An 18444-nucleotide genomic window follows, 5' to 3' on the forward strand; every position below is an offset into this window, starting at 1 on the left:
CATTGAATATGATATAAATAAATCGTCAGGATACACGAAAACGCTTTTTAATTTAGTGTAAATTATAATAAAAGCAATTTATTTACAGACAAAGTAAGAATATTTTTAAAGAATAATATAGAGTTCCAAACGATTTATTTTTAGTATGCATCTGAGCTGAATCGGAACTGTAATGTTGCCAACTAGAGAAAAGAAAGAAATTCCTCTTTGAATTGTAAATAGGGGAAAATGTTAAACCGTGGCGATAAATAAATTAAACTTCAGTTGGGTCCAAACAGATTTTGTAGTATTTTATAGCTTACCTACTTTTTATCATTTATTTCCAGAACAATCTACATATCCATAATGGATCTCATGTGCAGTATCTAAGATATCTCATCATTAGTAATGAGTAAAAAAAATTCGCTTGTTAAAAATAATCATTTTTAAGCAAGAAGAAAGTTATTTGTTTGTTAATGTTATTTGTTTCAAAAAACAGTCTGCTTTTTATGCTGTAATATCATTGAATATGACAAAAATAAAGATTTTGTTTGTGGGCATAAATAAATCATTGGGACACTTTTTAATTTAATGTAAATAATAATAAAAGCAATTTAGTTGCATAATATGAAACAACGCAAGATTATTTTTAACGAATAATAAAGATTACAAACGATTTATTTTTAGTTTATGTGTGAGCTGAATCGGAAACTGAAACACTGCCAATTAGAGAATAAAAACTCCTCTTGGATATGGAACATTGTTAAAGCGTACGAATAAATAAATTAAACTTCTTTTGGTCACAAACAGATTTTGTATTTATTTATTTTCTCTTCGACTATGGAAGAAGTGAAGCAAACATTAATAGACATATTCTGTTTTTCTTTTCTAAGCTAATATACTCTATTTTATTAAATGAGGATATTTATTCTAAAACTTAAATTAGATGAAGGAGGGGGGAGGCGTTGAGATGTTTTAAAAAACAAAATTTAAGTTCGGAGTAAAAACTGTTTCAATCATTGTCATCTGTTTCTATCATTTAAATTAAAATTTCTGAAAAAGTACTAACAATATAATTATTATTGTAGCGAACAGCTTTTCGAAAACAATTTGAATATCAGCTGATCCAACTTTTGCTTTAAAAGTTTTTTTTTTTTTTTTTTCATTTTTTGTATTTTTAATCGATGATTTACTTTTAACAACTTCTGAAACGATTATTTCGTATTTTTTCACCTCTTGCTTTGGAATGTATATACATAAATACATTTTACATAAATATTAATACATGAAAAATTGTATTGCATGCGATGAGCTCTGTATGCTTATTTTGAATTTTTTGGTAATTCATCTTATTTAGTTTTTTCTTTCATTTGTTTTCTGTGAAAATTTTTCATTTCTATTCTTTCTTTTTATGCACGTTTTTTTATTACATTGTTCACTGAAACTATTATTCATTAAGATAACAAGTATTAGTGTAAAATATATTAATTAAGGTATAATTACTACGTAATTATTCCAAACAATCTACAAAGATTTACCCTATAAACATATTTCTTAACATTTTAAGGCGTAAATGATTACAAAAAAAAATCGTAATATTGAATATACTATAGTATTTTATTAACTTATTACAATAGATATAAAGAAGGATATTATGGCAATAATTGCCCCATATTATTTTCAAATGTCATCAGAAATAACTATATCAATTTTCGAGTGAAGTTTTAAAAGCATTATTTCCTTGCATATTCTCTATGAAGAAAAATCTCGACAAAATACCCCATTCGCAATCAGTGTACCAATTTTCATAAATTCTTCTTTCATATAAAAGTTCATGGCTCCTAGATGCATCGTTATTTATCGTCCACCCACAAATACAGCATTTTACACCTCCCTTTAAGCACATACTATCCACCATTTCCGTAAAATATCAAAAAATAAAATTTTAGCAGAACCCCCAGCGCATATAACTGGACCCATTTTGCCTATTAATTCCATCACTTTCAAAGCATAGCTAAATTAATCGGAATACTCTATGTTTATTGTGGAAGTATGATTTGAAACAGTATTTTCTTTTGCAGCAATAATATGTAGTTCATCCAAGTTGGTTGAATGTTTGAGGTGAACAGTCGGTTGTCGAACACTTCTAGAAAATATTAAATTTTTCAATTTATTTCTAAATAATATTTTAAAATATTTAAAAACACTAATTATTTTTTTGACTTGACAGTGTTTTATAATTTGCATTCTTTTTCATAAATTTCTTGATTAATTGTATACTCAAATACAACAAATGATGCAATCAAAACAGAAGATGCTAAAGCGGGCGAATCAAATCTAAAATATCATTATGCAGATATTTCTTTTTATTTCATAATTCTATCCAAATAGATTTGGAAAAAATAAAAAGCAGAAAAATTCTTGATAGAAAATGAATTAAAAAGTTAAATTGAAATGAAACTAAGTGATAAATGGCTTTAGAAATGGCAAATATAACAAATAGTTGGCAGCAAAATCACTATTTTGAATTGTTGCCTTATTGAATTGTTGACAAAAAACAAAAAATTCAAAAATATTCCTCAACATATTTTATATTACATTATTTCAAAAATTTCAATTAAAGACGTGACGACACGTAAAAGAAAAATACGAAACATTGAAATTTTCAGAGTTCTCATCTTTTGAATTGACATCCTCCTAAAATCACAAAAATACTTTTCAAAAACTTATTTTAAAAGTTTTTTTTTTTTCCTATCTAAAACAAAAAGCATTGTATCGAATTTTCTTCTTACTTTCTTACCGTATCCATAGTTACTTTGAACAGATAACTGATAGGAAAAACACTGTGAATTTCTCTTGAACCCGTATTGTCATATATTCTCTGAGACTTTTCTGAAATAAGCTTAAAATGCAAAAAGCAGCCTTGCATTTTATACTACAGGCATACGTTATAAAGTAAGCTGTTATAGAATTTCTCGTGTTTCTTACTTTAACCCAGTATTTTATGCACAGTGATTTTCAAATGTATTTTTATGTTTTAAAATTTCTGAGGAATATGCAATCAAAATTGTTTTATGATACTTGCTTTTTAAAATCATAAGATTATTAAAAATACTTTTTCTTGTATCTGGATATATATATATATCATTTCTGTTTATCTGAATTTTTTATAAATGTTAATTGCAATTTTCTATATTTAATTATTCGTCTGTTGAGAATACTTGTTATATATATATATTGTTACAAAATTTTTCTTCTACAAATATCGTCAATCAATTGTAATTACGCAGCGCACTTAATCGCTGATTCAGCAGCTTGCTTGCTTGCTGTCTAATCCTCCAGTTTCTGTACTTGTCGGCGACTCCGACTTTCACACACGACTTCTCTGACGATCCACAAAACTTCTTCCCAGCTTCAGAGTGCTCGTCTTTTATAGTTCCGGGAGGCGGGGCTAGAATCTTCAGACCAATCAGGGCGTACCTCGGTGCATCTCGGTTATTACTGGATGGATCGTGAAACTTCTCGAACTTTCCGGTATTATCCATTAGTCGCCAAACTCGCCAAATTCATCGCCAAGTCGCCAAATGGTCGCCAAGTTCAGCACGCACAGTACAGATCTTACAAAGGTTTTAACGGTTTTTCCAGGATGACACTATTCATGCCGGATAGCAAAATTACAGATTTGTAACAATATAATGTTAATGTACAGCACAGAAATCATTCTGATTACTTATTATCGAATGGTATCAATAGAATATAAACAAATCATCATATGAATGTTTCCGACCACTAGAATGAATGTTTTTACAATTGCACTTAATCAAACGTTTCGCATCGCTAATTAATAGAATGGTAAAATATTTTTAGAAATGCTGGGAATAGGACTCCCCGTCTAACAGAAACCTAGATTCAGTTAAAGGAATACAGATGTAAAAGAAATTGTGAAGATAGGAGTAAAACAGAAAATATAATCTAAAACGAAAATAGGCTTAACCGTCCTCAGATAGGTAATTTCTATGATTTGCCTTTGAAAATTGATGTTCATAACTTCCTAAACAATTATCTCACAAAAATTATTTTTGTATTATTTTAAGACCCAAAATATTATTTTTTTAATTATATGAATTTTATTTCCAAATAGTTTTTTTTCTATTTTTAGTAATATTTATAATTTACTTTAATATACAATTTGTAATAATGTTTTTGATGTTATGAAAATATTCAAGATCATCCATCAAAACATTCAATCGCATTTTTTATCAGTATTAAAATTAAATTAAATAAGTTGTTCTTCTCATAATGTTGTTCACTAATAACATTAACTCCGAAGTAGGATTTTCACTTCTGCTTTTATTTTTTAATGTATCCGATTTTTAATTTGTACGCGCAGTGATTTCTGGTAGTTTGATACATTTAAATTCATATTTTTTCAGGCTCATCAAATAGTACGTAGAAATTTTTTAAAAATAAATAAATAAAACATTTTATTCTAATAATCAAACCTACCAGAACCTAAAAAGTCAAATTCTGAGTGGAAAAATGATGTTCCTGTGATATTTTTTAAACGGTTTTGTCTCTATAGGATATGTCTGCACCTTGAACAGACGCCAACAACACAATATATAATCCTATATATATGATCAAATACGTATATATGCGGCTTGTTATACAGGGTGTTTATAAAGTCCCGGACCCATTTTGATGTTTAATAACTCATAAAATAATAAAGATATAAACAAACTTATGGCATTTATTGATGGAATAACTCATATATTTTCCTTTTCAGGTTTGAATATTTTTACTTTTGTAAATATCGTCTGCGCGTGTGGTTAATATCAGATAATTTCATTTTCCAGTCTAAATATCTGTACTTTTCTAAATATTGTCTGCTTATTAATTGCATTTTTCTCTCTTTTGTTTTTGGCAACTATTGCAATGTTATGTTTACTTTTGATGTGTTTGTTCTATGTAGTACTTTTGTATGTGATGTTTTATTCGAGCGGATATTAAGGAGAATGCATACACCACAAGAGAAAGCACAGATTTTATGGTGGTTCATAGAAATGAAATCGATAGTGCAAGCACAGAGAAATTTCAGAAGAATTTACCAAAAAGATCCTCCATCCAAAAACAGCATCTTGCGGTGGAAAAAGAATTTTCTAGAAATTGGAAGTATCGAAGATAAGAAACGTTCCAGACGTCCTTGCACAAGTGATTTTGATGTTGAGCTTGTCAGAGAGACATTTTTACACAATCCTAGAATATCTGTGAGATCAGCGGCAACAGAATTGGATATGCCAATTTCGACGGTGTACAAGGTTATTAAGAAAAAATTAAGACTGCATGCATACAAAGTTCAAATTGTTCAAGTTTTGGAACCGAACGATAGGCCTAGGAGGATGGCCTTTGTAACAGATATGCTAAGGAGGATAGAAGATGCTGCGGATTTTCTGAAGAGCATAATGTTCTCCGATGAAGCATCCTTTCATGTTTCTGGCATTGTTAATCGCCATAATGTGTGCAAATGGCTCTGTGGATGCCGACATGCTTGTCGCTACCTGGCGTGAAATTGACTATCGATTTGATATTCCCCTTGCGACGAAGTGGGCACACGTGGAAGTTCATTGACAAGGGTCATGAAACTTTTTGAGTCTATTTAACCATTTATGTTATTAATTTAAATCTATCTTTATTATTTTATGAGTTATTAAACATCAAAATGGTTCCAGGACTTTATAAACACCCTGTATATAAAAAACAGTAATAACTATCTAGCTTAAGGTGTAAGTACACACTAGAAGATTTCTTTTTTAATTTTAACTTTAAAAATCCAGTTTTTGTCGCAGTAGGTCATTAATATATGTTTAAACTCATTTCAGTGAGGAAAAACCATATTGCACTACTTATTAATTAATTAATTAATATTTAATGAGCTAATTAGCCTATTTTTTGAAATATGATATCTTAAATTCTAATTTGTACAGACACACAATTCTAGTTGGAAATGATGCCTAATATTAGTCTTTATGTTGTCTGCCTCAATCAAGTTTTAAAAATATATAGTTTTTTTTAACAATTTTTTCATTAACGATGAATAGAGAAAGCGAGATTTTTTTCTGTAATTGTAACTTTTAAATAGCTATTAAAAATTTATTTCTATTAATTTAACTTTGATTGAGGCACAAAACATCGGCTATTTCATATAGATTATTTTGATATATAAATAATTGCTTTTGGTTCATTTCTTGTTGAGTTATGATTGTTTGAATGAAGGAACATAGTGAAAAAATATCATTCTTCATAAAATGAGTTTTAAAAAAACTGTAACTAGAGTTTTTAATGAAAGCACCTCAAGAAAAATAATAATAACTCGAGAAATATTTCGAATATTGACAACATCTTGGTATCGTTTGAAAGCTAAATAATCAGAGATCATTATTAAGCAATAAAAAAAATATTCGATATTTTGAACGATTTTCGAAATTTCAAGTGTGTACATACACCTTAAAAAAAATTTTTCTTGTCATCTTCGTTAGTAAGTCTTTAGAAATGAAACAAATTTAAATTAAATAAACCCCTAACATGCTAATAACATCAAATAAGTAAAGACAGTGAAACCAAATTTATCTGTTAAAAATATATACAGGATAGGAGGAAAATATAATTTACCATTAGAATCTGCAAACAAAATTCAAATTTATGACACAGCGTTAAATATCTTAATCGCGAATCTATTTCCAAAATTATTACTACTTAATAATTTATTTATTGTTTATATATGTGTATCTACGTCGTGATTTAGAACTCAAAAGGTTGTTTATATTCTTTTCATCACTAAAACAATACGATTCATGACAAATCATCTTATCGGAATAACAAAAGCATTTTTTTTTACAATGTATGTTTTCTAGTATATTTCATAATAATCAGTTACTCAAAGTTTAGTTGGTTCGCTTATAACATAAATATATTCTTGCAATTTATTTTATTTTTAGTAAGCTGAAAGCATTAAATGCTAAATTGAATTCTTACGCATAAACAGAATGAAAATAATTGCTTCGCATTTTACGAAATGAATGATTTACGCGAAACACTTGTTAGAAATTCAGAGTTTTCAGGAGCTTTGTCGTTTCGTCGTTCTTCGAGATAACAAAAAAATTAATTTTACCTAATTTCAAAATTTTTAAAATTGCTTTTTTAAAAGTACAAATTTTATAATAGTGTGAATTTTTCTTAAATTTTGCAATTTCTTAAGTCTTTTTTCTTTCCTAATTTCCAAAAACCGATTATATTGTTGACTTGAAATTCAAACCGTTTGTTCATCAACCGAAAAAGGCCGCGATGGCCTGGTGGTAAGGTCTCGGCTTCGGAACCGGAGGGTTTTCAGGTTCGAGACCCGATTCCACCGAAGAACCGTCGTGTAAGGGAGTCTGTTGCACTTTAAATCCGTCCTGACCAAACGTCCTTTCGCTGGTGTGGAGAGGGGGGGGTGCCATCTCAGGTGTCGTCCTCGTCATCTGACCGCGGTTCAAAATGACGAGGTCCATCCCAAAATAGCCCTTGTGTTACTTCACACGGGACGTTAATATAACTAAACTAAACTCATCAACCGAAAATTTTTTCATCACCTATTGATCAAGTGATTTTTTCCATTGTTGAATGCTAAAAAAGAGCTATTTTGTTTAATATCTGTGTAGTTTATGAGGCGGATAAAAAAAAATTGAAACTAAAATACTTTTAAATTCAGAAGATAGATAAATAGGACATCTACATTTTTAACAGTCTGTGATGCCGTGGGATTTATCTCCATTAGACATATCCGTACACACAATAAATTAAGCATATGTAAGACAATAAACATGTCTTTATTGTTTCATATATTCTTGGAATCATGAACATGAAAACAAATCTGTATGATTTAAGTAAAATTAAATACAACTAATATTCTTGCAGAAGTAATAGTCACCAAAGGCGACTAGTTATAAATATTTATAAACAAAAGAATTTTAATAATTAATTTGAGTCTTTCTAACTAATAATAGCCATTTATGTTATTCAATTGCTTCGGGGTTTGTTTGTTTTTTCTAAATTTGGTGAAAAAAAACTAATCATTATCATATCTTCCTTTTTTTTCAATTTTTAATGAATTCATGCTATTTTTTATTCTGTTATGTTCTTTCCAGTTCGATTCTTAATAATATTGACTTTTATTTCTTTTCTGCAGTCAGTCAAGACCCATTGATTTCGTCTTGCCGAGCATTCCTCCTGCCTTCCAAGCTCTTGCAAGCCCAGGAGCAGCAGAAACAACTTCTCTCTCCTCCAGCGACTCGTCTGAAATACCTCTGTGGGCGAGGCTTGCGCTGCTGGAACCAGGTACACGCTCCTCTCTTTATCGAATGCTTCAATTGAAAACCATTCAATTTCGGGAAGTGCTGTTGGTAACAACTTCGATAATGGGATAGATGGATTGTTGTTTGGGCAATCACTTTCCTACTGCCTTTTCTTTTTTTATATACTTTTCGTTATAAGAAGTAAACAAAGCGTTTCATCGAAATATTCTGCTAAACGAAGAAAGTTATGGATAAAATTTAGATTTAACACTTAAAGATTTAGATTAAACACTGATTTAATACTTAAAGTGTAAATATCTAACAAATTTGACACTAGATCCATCAAGGGGGCTGCCATTCTGACGATCTATACTTTATATATGTACATAATATATATACGCGATAACTTAAAAACACAATATGTGAAATGGATATATAATTTTATGATTACAATTGTAGTTGTATGTCAAATTTGGGTTCTGATCAATCGAGAAAAAGGTGTACAGTAACACACTCGAACTTCTAATTCTTCTGTGTTAATCGCATCCCAGCATTAATTGCCAAAGATCGCAGTCTAATAGGCTCCTTCATTACTGTTCACCAAATACATTCATTGGTGAGTTTGCGAAAAAGTCTTGCGGAAATCACTCTCAGGTACTTTGGTACCAAGTATTAGAGATTTTCCTTACTTAACAGGTATTTGCACCTTTAAGGAGTGAAAGTATGAATCCTAATTATTTAACCGTATTGTATTCCATGCTGATTTAACTAATTTTTTTCAGTGTTTGTTAATCGAAAAATCTGCGAAAACTATAGGTTTTTCCTTTAACCCTTTAAAGGGCCATTTTTTTTTTCTAGTCATATTATGTTAAAATATTTTTAGGCTTGAAATTAGAATAAGAAAAGGAATTCATTTAGCTTATTAGATAAATGATATTAAAGAAAATTCTTAAAGTTACAACTTACGCTTTGCAGAAATTTTAAGTTAATAAAATTCAAGTTGGACTTTAAAAAGGATATTTTATATGTAGAAATGCAGCTATAACCGATTGTTCACATGGTGATAAGACTGTGAAACGCCCGAATTCACCATTTTCATAAATACTTGTTTTGTTTGTCTTGGGCTGCTTTGAAAAGATGCCATCAATAATTCAATTATTGCCATAAATTTCTGAACATATTAATGTCGTTCAAACCAAGCTGAATGAAATTATGTTTCGTTTCAAAACACTTCTCTGGTAGTACCTATAGAAATTTTGCTCCACTTGAGCTTGAAGAAAGCATTTTGTAAAATCACAAGCAGCACATGGATTTGTATTCCACATAAAACATGAATAGATAGGCAACAAAATTCAGGTTAGTATACACAAGATCAGCATTTGCATTAAACAGTAGTGCACAAGCATCAAATCAGTAGTAAACGACTGTAATCGCACACATGAACAGAATTTTCAGGAGAGAGACTTCACTCAACTATTCACGCCTCTCGACTGTCTGCTATTCTGCATTAATTCAGTACTGACTGATCTCCAATTCTGTTTTTCTGCTTTTTTATTTCTGCGTCTTGATAATGTTCTAGAACATTATCATATCTTCTTTTCTAATTAATATATCGCCAATATTCAAAAAGTATTAGCCAAGGTCAGGGATCATTGATCGTGCAACAATTCAACGTGTCAGATTTATCTATTAAACTATCTTCGTTTTCAGGAGACTTAATACACCCAGAAGCAACATTGCAAATTCGTATTAATATGTATAGTTTTTAATGTATAAAATTTTATATTACAAAAATAAGCAATTTATTTTCAAAAATAGTTGCGTTTGTGTCCCAATCATAAAGAAATCGCAAAAAGAATGACAAACATCCACGAACTATATCTCACTACGGTATGAACGTGAAATGCAATAATCAGTAAAAAGTCATCTATTCGCAAAATGGATACAAAACTACTAACTGCTATTGTATTAGTCTCTTGAAATAAGTATTTCGCAATTCTTTCACAAATGTGACCGCCTATTTTGTTAACTAATACCTGTATTTAAATAAAAAAAATTACAGTTTTTTTTTTTTTTCTTTTCTCTGGTATTAAATTTGAATAATCTAAGCATAAGGTATCGTACAACCGAAAGCAGTGCTTTGTTTGAAAAACAGAATATCATTTGTATAAAAAAGCTTAAACCATTTTTGATAATTTTCCCCCTTTATATGCTCATTATATTTTCAAGCAGATAATAATTTTTATCTAATAGAAATAATATATCATCGCATTATGAAATGAATATTAATTTAAACAAAATAAACTAATCTACAATAAAATATATTTTACACTCTTCCGCAGATTAATTCTTTTAGGAATTTTAGGCTTCAATAAATAAATACATAAATATTTGTAAAAATATCTTTTTCTGTTGTATATCCTTTCTGTTTCTTTTGAAGTATTTATTAAACAATTTTTAATTGTATTTTTGTCTCATCATATTTAAATTTAAATTCCCATCCAAAACAAAAAGTTGCTCGTATTTTTTTTTTTTCTGTACATTCATAAAATTGAAAGAATGCAGCTATTGGGCTGCAGATTCCGCGGTTTTCATTCAAGCTAAATAAATTTTTTTCTCGAATTCAAATTGTCACATCCAATTTTAAAATGCAATATTATATCATTTCCATCTGTAGAAAGATGGAATCTCTTCAATTCATAATGCTCTATTGCTATATAAATTCCCATGAGTCATTTCTAATTTACAAAAAATGCATCGTTTCAATTAGCTTTAAAAATAGAGATCGCTACATTATATCCCTTAAGAATAAGTTTGTTGAAGTGCTGTCTTTTTTTTTTTTTAGTCTTTTTATCTATTACAAATATATTCTTTTTAGCTAAGTAAGAATTTCTTTGAACCACGATCGTTTCATAGATGAACGACTTCAATTCTCAAAGCACTTCTCCACTTAAATAGTCTGGTTCAAAAATTCTTTCTTTTTTTTTTTTTTTTTTTTATATGAAGGGTCTTTTTTCTTTCTTGTAACAGAATCTTCAGGTAATTTTACGGACTCACGGTATGAACAAGAGTTAAGAAATAAAAAAGAAATAAAATGGCCTCTGAGGTAAAAAAAAAACAAAAAAAACATAGAATATCACACGAGCTGAGTTTGTTTCCATGGTTACGCTCCAAAGGTGATTTCTTTTCTAAAGGATGAGGAACTCTCTTTTCTGTAGTTATTTTAAGAGGATTTCATTTGTCTTAGTCAAACGAGATGAACTTCAGCTTGGAAATACGGTTGAAGTTTCGTAGGATGTCCTTTGCAAACGATAAAATTTCGAGTAAAATTTTCTTTAATCTTCGCAAATTCTTCGATAACTTTTCAAATAAGATAAAGTATTAAAGATTTTCTTAAATTGGAAGCATTTTTTTCAACTCCCAAAAAAAAATATTTTATCACGAATTCTTTATTTATATAAATTGTTTTATTCCGAATTCTGCCATTATAATTATTGGTTTCCTTGAAAATCTGAAATACGATTTTTATATTAAAAATTTTATAAATACTCAGACGAAAGAAATTTGATGTTAAGAAAGTCTTTTTAATTAAAATATCAGCATCAAAAGAATTTTATAACATAGAATAAAAATGGACCATTTTAAATCGCTTGTTGCCTTTAATTTTATAACGGTTTAAATAAACGTTTGTATAACAGCAATTGATTCTTTTTCTCAGTTTAAATAACCTCACGATATCTATTATTACTATTCTTCGTTTGCAGAAAAATGCATTTATTTCGAAGTATTAACTAGAGTTATGGAAATGACTTTTTAATATAATAAATTTGTATGATTATATATTTCTGGTTATTTAATTCATCTAATAATCTAATTTCACCTGATATAATATTTTATATGTAGTATAAAACTAATAATCTTGCAGTGTTAAACTTCTTCACTTATACTAATATTTTTTTAGTGCCAAGTTTTTAAAAATATATTCTTGGCATCTTTACATCGAAAAATTTTTAAATAATAACTCTTAAAACTTTTTTATTAAAAGTTAGTCTCTTTTAAAAATTATTTGGCAAAAAATTTCTTATTGTTCTTAGTTATAGAAACATTGTACTTGAATTTGGAATTAAAGTATATAATTGATAAAGTATTTAGGTAGGTACAGTATCTTTTTTTTTATTTTTATCTATTAAAAATATTACATATCTGACATGAAAGCCAAAATAAGGGGAAAAAAAGAGTATCATTATTAAATTTAAAATAAATATACATATAAATATTATTTTAGATGCTATACTTACAAAAGCACGTTTTATCTTTTAAAAAATTAGGTGTTTTTTATAATACACTAATGGATAGGCATGAAAATAAAGCTCAATTTATCCATAAGCAATATAATAAAAATTTATATTCCTTGCTATCCATTTATATTCCTTTATATCCATAATAAAAATTTATATTCCTTGCTAGAAAATAATACATAATGGCTTTTTTAAAAGGAAGAAAAAAATTTCTGTTGCCGGAGAAACACAAAAAGTTTTATTTCTACACTAGCCATTCGAAATATTTCACACTGTTACTCTAAAAATGTCCCATTAGTAAATAAGTTCTTGCCACATATTTGTGAACTTTTTCTACTCGCCCATCAAATCAAAAACATACCAAGTAGTATCTGTTTTTGAAGCACATTTCAAATATTCTGGACGAAAAATTCTTTGCTGTTACACAATAGAATGAAAGCGCAGGCAATATTTACTTTTTTTCTTTACTTTCTCGTTCTCGAAGTATACGCCGAGAAAAAATTATAATCGTCAAAAAACTGGCTTCGATATCTTGACAAAACTTTACGTTTCAGGCCTTCCTGAATCTGGAAATCATATTTTTGGATTTATATCTGTTTGTCTATTAACACTTTATTCCAAAAAATAATAATAATAAAATAAAAACCGCTTTTTGTTAGACGGATAAAAATTGTTATGTGATCTTTATGCCAAATTTGTATATTTCTATCACATTTTGAAAAAATCCATTCACAGAAAGTCTATATGTCTATTTGTTTAGAAGCAATTGAATACGTTAATTACAAACCGCAAAATCTAGATAAAATTTAATACATTATTATTATACTACTAGTACATTATTTAGTATACTTTTTTACATTTAAAGTATGAATTTGTGCCAAATTTTGAACCAAATCCATTAAAAAGTTGATTTTTGTTGGTCTATATATTCTCATGCTTGTAAACGCAATAGATCAAAAACACATCGATTTACAGAAATCAAATTTGATATTTTATACTTTTACTAAAATCCTGCGTCAAATTTTGATTTCGATTGTCCAAAAAAAGGTATTCAAAATGCATATTCATTTATTTTTACTATACTACAAAGCATAAAGCTCTCTTGCCATGACAGCAACAATAAAAATCTGAGCGCTTGGGATTTCATGACCTTTTCCAAGGATTACCATTTTATGAGAGAAGATAACACCTTTATTTCGGAAAGACCACTCCCACCTTGTGTTATTTTTCCAGCGCAGATTTATATTTTCATTGTTACGAAAATTCTTAAAGAATTTTGAACACCCCCCGGGCTAGTTACATTCAGATGTGGACTTGAAATATTCATTAGAAGTACCTAATCACAAACTTGGGAAAATATTAATAGCAAAAGATACTTTTCAATTAATATTTAATGATTTATTCCGTTTTAAAAATAGCTAATCTAAATATTCCTATATTCTTTATGTATTTCTTTTATTAAATGTCACAAACTCATTATTCGAATTCTTGTATTTATAACATATATCCCAAATAATGAGAAAAGTTTCTCTCTAAGAAGGAAAATAGCTTCAAATGCATTTAAAAATATATATCAATCTGGAAATTCCAGATTTCTTTTTAGTTATTTTCTGAGTATAGATTTGTTTTTCCTTAAACATCCTTTCAACAAGATTATATTTTTCTTACTAAAATGGATGAAGTTCCAGAGTCAGAGTTACGTTTGATATTTTATAGGATTCTTTTCTAGGCTATAGAAATTTAGAAGAAAACTCTTTTTATCTTTATATATTGTTGTATGACTTTTCGATAAGGGTAAAGCACAAAAGGTTTTCTTAAATCTCGATTATTTTCGACTTAAGAAAAAGCAAAAATTATTCTAGCCATTCAAATCAAAATAATTCAAATAAACAGCAAATATAAAATGTTTCATATCGATTTTTTTATGAATTCCATTGGTAAACTTCTTAAAATTCGAATGTTTTTTAATTGCAATGCATATCTTGTCTGAATGTACAACTTTATATAATTTTCTAAAATCACTGAAAGCATACATGCTCATTTGTAGAAATCAAATTTTTCTCAGTTCTGATAACTTTAAAAAAATATATTATTTTTCATTTAGGGAATAAAAATAAGGAATTGTGTGGAGAATGTATTATAATTCTTATTCTCAATTCTGGTAACTCAAAAAATAAAGAGTTATTTTTCGTTTAGGAAATAAAAGTAATGAATTATTTCAAGAATGTATTATAATTTTTTTCTCAGTTCTGATAACTTCAAAAAAAATATTATTATTCTCTTAGGAAATAAAAAAAATGAATTATTTCAAGAATATATTATAATTCTTCAAATGTTCTTTAAATATGTACCTTAATAGAAAAATATTTTCCTTTACATTTTAAAAAATGTGCTTTCCTTTATATTATTTAATAATAGTTGGTACATTCAGGAATGCTTGGGTTGAAATTTTCTTGTCTTATTTTTTCTAATAAAAACTAGTAATTTAATTCATTGTCACAAAAAATTTCATTACAACCTTGGTTTTCAGAAAATGTTTAGTATGTCTCATATGAGGAAAAAAACTAATTTTAATTACTCGACCGAATTTCAATCTTGTGCAAACTTATACTTTTAAAACTTAACGTATGTTTTCAACGTAAAAAAAAATAAAACTGTTGTATGTGAAATTTATAGCACGAAAATATTTCTATCATCAACAATTTTATATTTAATTAAATTGAGAAAATCTTTTGCATCAAAGAATTTCAGATCTTCTGATTTCTCAAAAAATTACTGTTCCAAACGATTTTTAAAATCTCCAGAAGATCTAATTTTTCTCATAAGTTATTATTAATTTAAATATAAAATTATACGCATTTCTAAAAACATTAATTGGGCATTATTAAACATTATAACTGGCTACTTAATTAGCTAAACATTATAATTGACAACTTAAATATATGTTTAAAATATGCAATAAGAAATTAGGCATTTTCAGTATTCATTACTGATAATATAGTCGAGTTTTGAATCAATTTTTAAATAATAGGAAGCCTCAGAACAATTTTCACGTTTTGACTCTCTTTCCTATATTTTATCTGCTTTAAATTCCTTTTATTAAAAAACTTTTTGGTGCCGCCATATTGTTTTCAGGAGCAATATTGCTTACGTGCAGGGATAATCTAGTTTTTTAATTAAGAAAATTTTAACTAAATGAAACCTTTTCTAAATCTTCCTTAAGTTTCATTCATCATAGTAATTGTAAAAAAAATTGAAGAAAATCTATTCATTATAGAATTTCTATAGAAAACATAAAAATTTGTATTGTTTATTTTCATTCTGATGATTATCTTTAAACAATAAAAATTTTGTTTAAGATTCAAATCTCTTTTTCATTTTGCATGAAAGTTATCAGTATAAAATATTATTTGAACGAAACTGAATGTGTCTTCGAATTTATTTTGATTCATTATCATTAAAACTCAAAAATTTTCCAACTATAATATTCTATATTTTCATATTAAAATAAAAGAGATTTACTCGTTTTATAAATAATGGTTTCAGTTTGAAATTTCTTTTTAATATTTCCTCATTCAAAATATGGTAAACTCATTAATTCAGATTCTTAAATTGACTATAATGTTGTGGAGAAATAACGCGTTACCTTTCCTTTTCTCTTTGAGTAAAGGAAATTATGGAACAGGAAAACAATTAAATTAAGGGAGAAGTTATATTTCCTCTGAATTACTCTTCTGCTGCTCCTACATTTACAATTTTTATATTCAAAATGTTTCTTTCAAAACTTATTATGCAGATTAATTCCTTTACTCACGCTACCATTTATTAGCCTATTAGAATTCTTTGAATTATTTTTGGTTCTTTTACTCAAATAAATAGCTTTATTTTCTTAATCTTTATTTGAAACGTTGTGATGAGTAAAAATGTACTTCTATTTGAAAAAGACTGAATTTTAATCCAAGAAAGTGAAATGGATATAAAACATTCTAGATGATTATATTGATCACGCAAAAGACCTATAATTGTTATAGAAAAACTTTTACCATAAAGAAAAAATAGTAGTTATTTCATTCATGAATTTTGTAATGACGTTACATTAATAAAATTGCAGCGAATATGAGTGCCTACTTCAATAATCATGCCTACGTAACTGTAACTGTACTGAATTGGAGTAATGCTTATTGTACATATGCTATCCGGAACCTTTCTAGAAAAAAATTTATAATTAAATATATAGTTCGCTTAGAAATAGAATTTGCTTTGGAAATATATATTAAAATTATGTTGTTTAAAGAAAATATCCTTTAAATTTAAAGGACGATCAAATATTCCTATATTTTCAAGCAACAATTATTATATATATATATATATATATATATACTATTGCTCTTATTTTCATCAAGTGTCTATTAAATAATCTGCAACATTTATAATCTTATATAAAATTATATTTATTCATAGCTTTGCATATTTTAAACAATTCTATTGTATTTAAAATTTGATTCAATATATCTGAAATTTCAAAATTGTTCTAATTTCTTTTTTTTAACCATAAAAACATATTTTTATTACTATCACTAAAAATTGAAACTTTTTTTAATATTTTGTAAAGTGCGTATTCTTAAAAACTTTTGCTGAATTTATATTCAAGTTCAGATTTTGAAATTAAATGTAGTATACATATGCAAAAAAAAATCTTTCCTTGAATTATACAAATTAAACGATATTTACACTAAAAATAAGCATGGTATTCTAAAAACACATAAAATAATTGTTGCATGTCATATATTATTATCTTTCAGAAGGTAAAAATTTAATTTTAATGGATAAAATTTCATCACATTAAGTCTGATTGTACAAAAGTGTCTATCAGTTAAGAATTAGTATTTTTTTATTATCGAATACTCTAAAAATAAAACATACAAATCGATTCCTGATCAATAAATAACCATAATAATTAATTGCGAAAATTTCAGTGAAACTTTCTGAATATTTGTATTCTAATTTCATTAGTGAGCTTAGGACTTAAAATGCAGTGTGTTGTTAAACATCAAATGAAAAAAAAATAGTTTTTCTAATAATTTATGATAATATTATATATTTTTTTTTCATTAAGAATACCCACTATCTGCTGCATATTAATCTCACTTGTGAAAGAGTGTTTCTCCATTTTGGCAAGATTTAGTGTATGATATTCAGTTTTCTTGACAATATGTCAGGCTTTATAATCTATGCCAGGAAGTATTTTGCCGACAGCTGTCACATTTACATTCAATAAAACATTTTCTTATTCCATGGAAAATTTCTCAGAATTCCATTTTTGTTCACAAAAACGAAAATCTTTAGACTCTACAAATACGCTTTTCTCGTACTTTTGAAAAAATTGCTTAAGGTTATAACAGTAAAAATTAAAATTTTATGCAGAGGATACTTTCAAACAGCGACTCAAAAATAAAACAAAAGAATCAACTTTTAAATCTGGTATCATCTGAAGAATATTGTCAGTGTTATTTTAAAATAGGAGTCAACGAGTAATATAAAAGAAAACATGAAAAAAATGTTTACTGCTAGAAATCATATTCTTTGTACATTAAATTTTTATTCATGTATATAAAATCTCAAAATAAAAACGTATGTAACGTAAAACGAATACTCAGTGTGTTTTTATAAAGATATTTGATTAAATATACAGCCCGTAAAACTCTAGGCGAATCATATATTTTCTTTTCATGCATAGCTGAATTCTCAAAGGAGGAAAATATTCGTTTTATAAAAAAAAAATTAAGTTAAAAACTAGGTTCTAGAATCTCACATAAACAATATATTTTTGTTTTTTA

General features: G+C 27.4%; 1 protein-coding gene across 2 annotated transcripts in view; it reads left to right on the forward strand.

Moving 5' to 3' along the window:
- LOC129981237 (synaptotagmin-15-like) overlaps positions 1–18444 on the forward strand; it is a 358403-nt gene that overhangs the window by 291284 nt on the left and 48675 nt on the right. For both annotated transcript variants that reach the window (XM_056091995.1, XM_056091996.1), the window contains exon 3: positions 8204–8352. In XM_056091995.1, coding sequence (XP_055947970.1) covers positions 8204–8352 — 149 coding nt within the window. The remainder of the gene's footprint in view (positions 1–8203; positions 8353–18444) is intronic.

This window comes from Argiope bruennichi, chromosome 8 (genome assembly GCF_947563725.1).
Source record: "Argiope bruennichi chromosome 8, qqArgBrue1.1, whole genome shotgun sequence".
Taxonomy (NCBI): domain Eukaryota; kingdom Metazoa; phylum Arthropoda; class Arachnida; order Araneae; family Araneidae; genus Argiope; species Argiope bruennichi.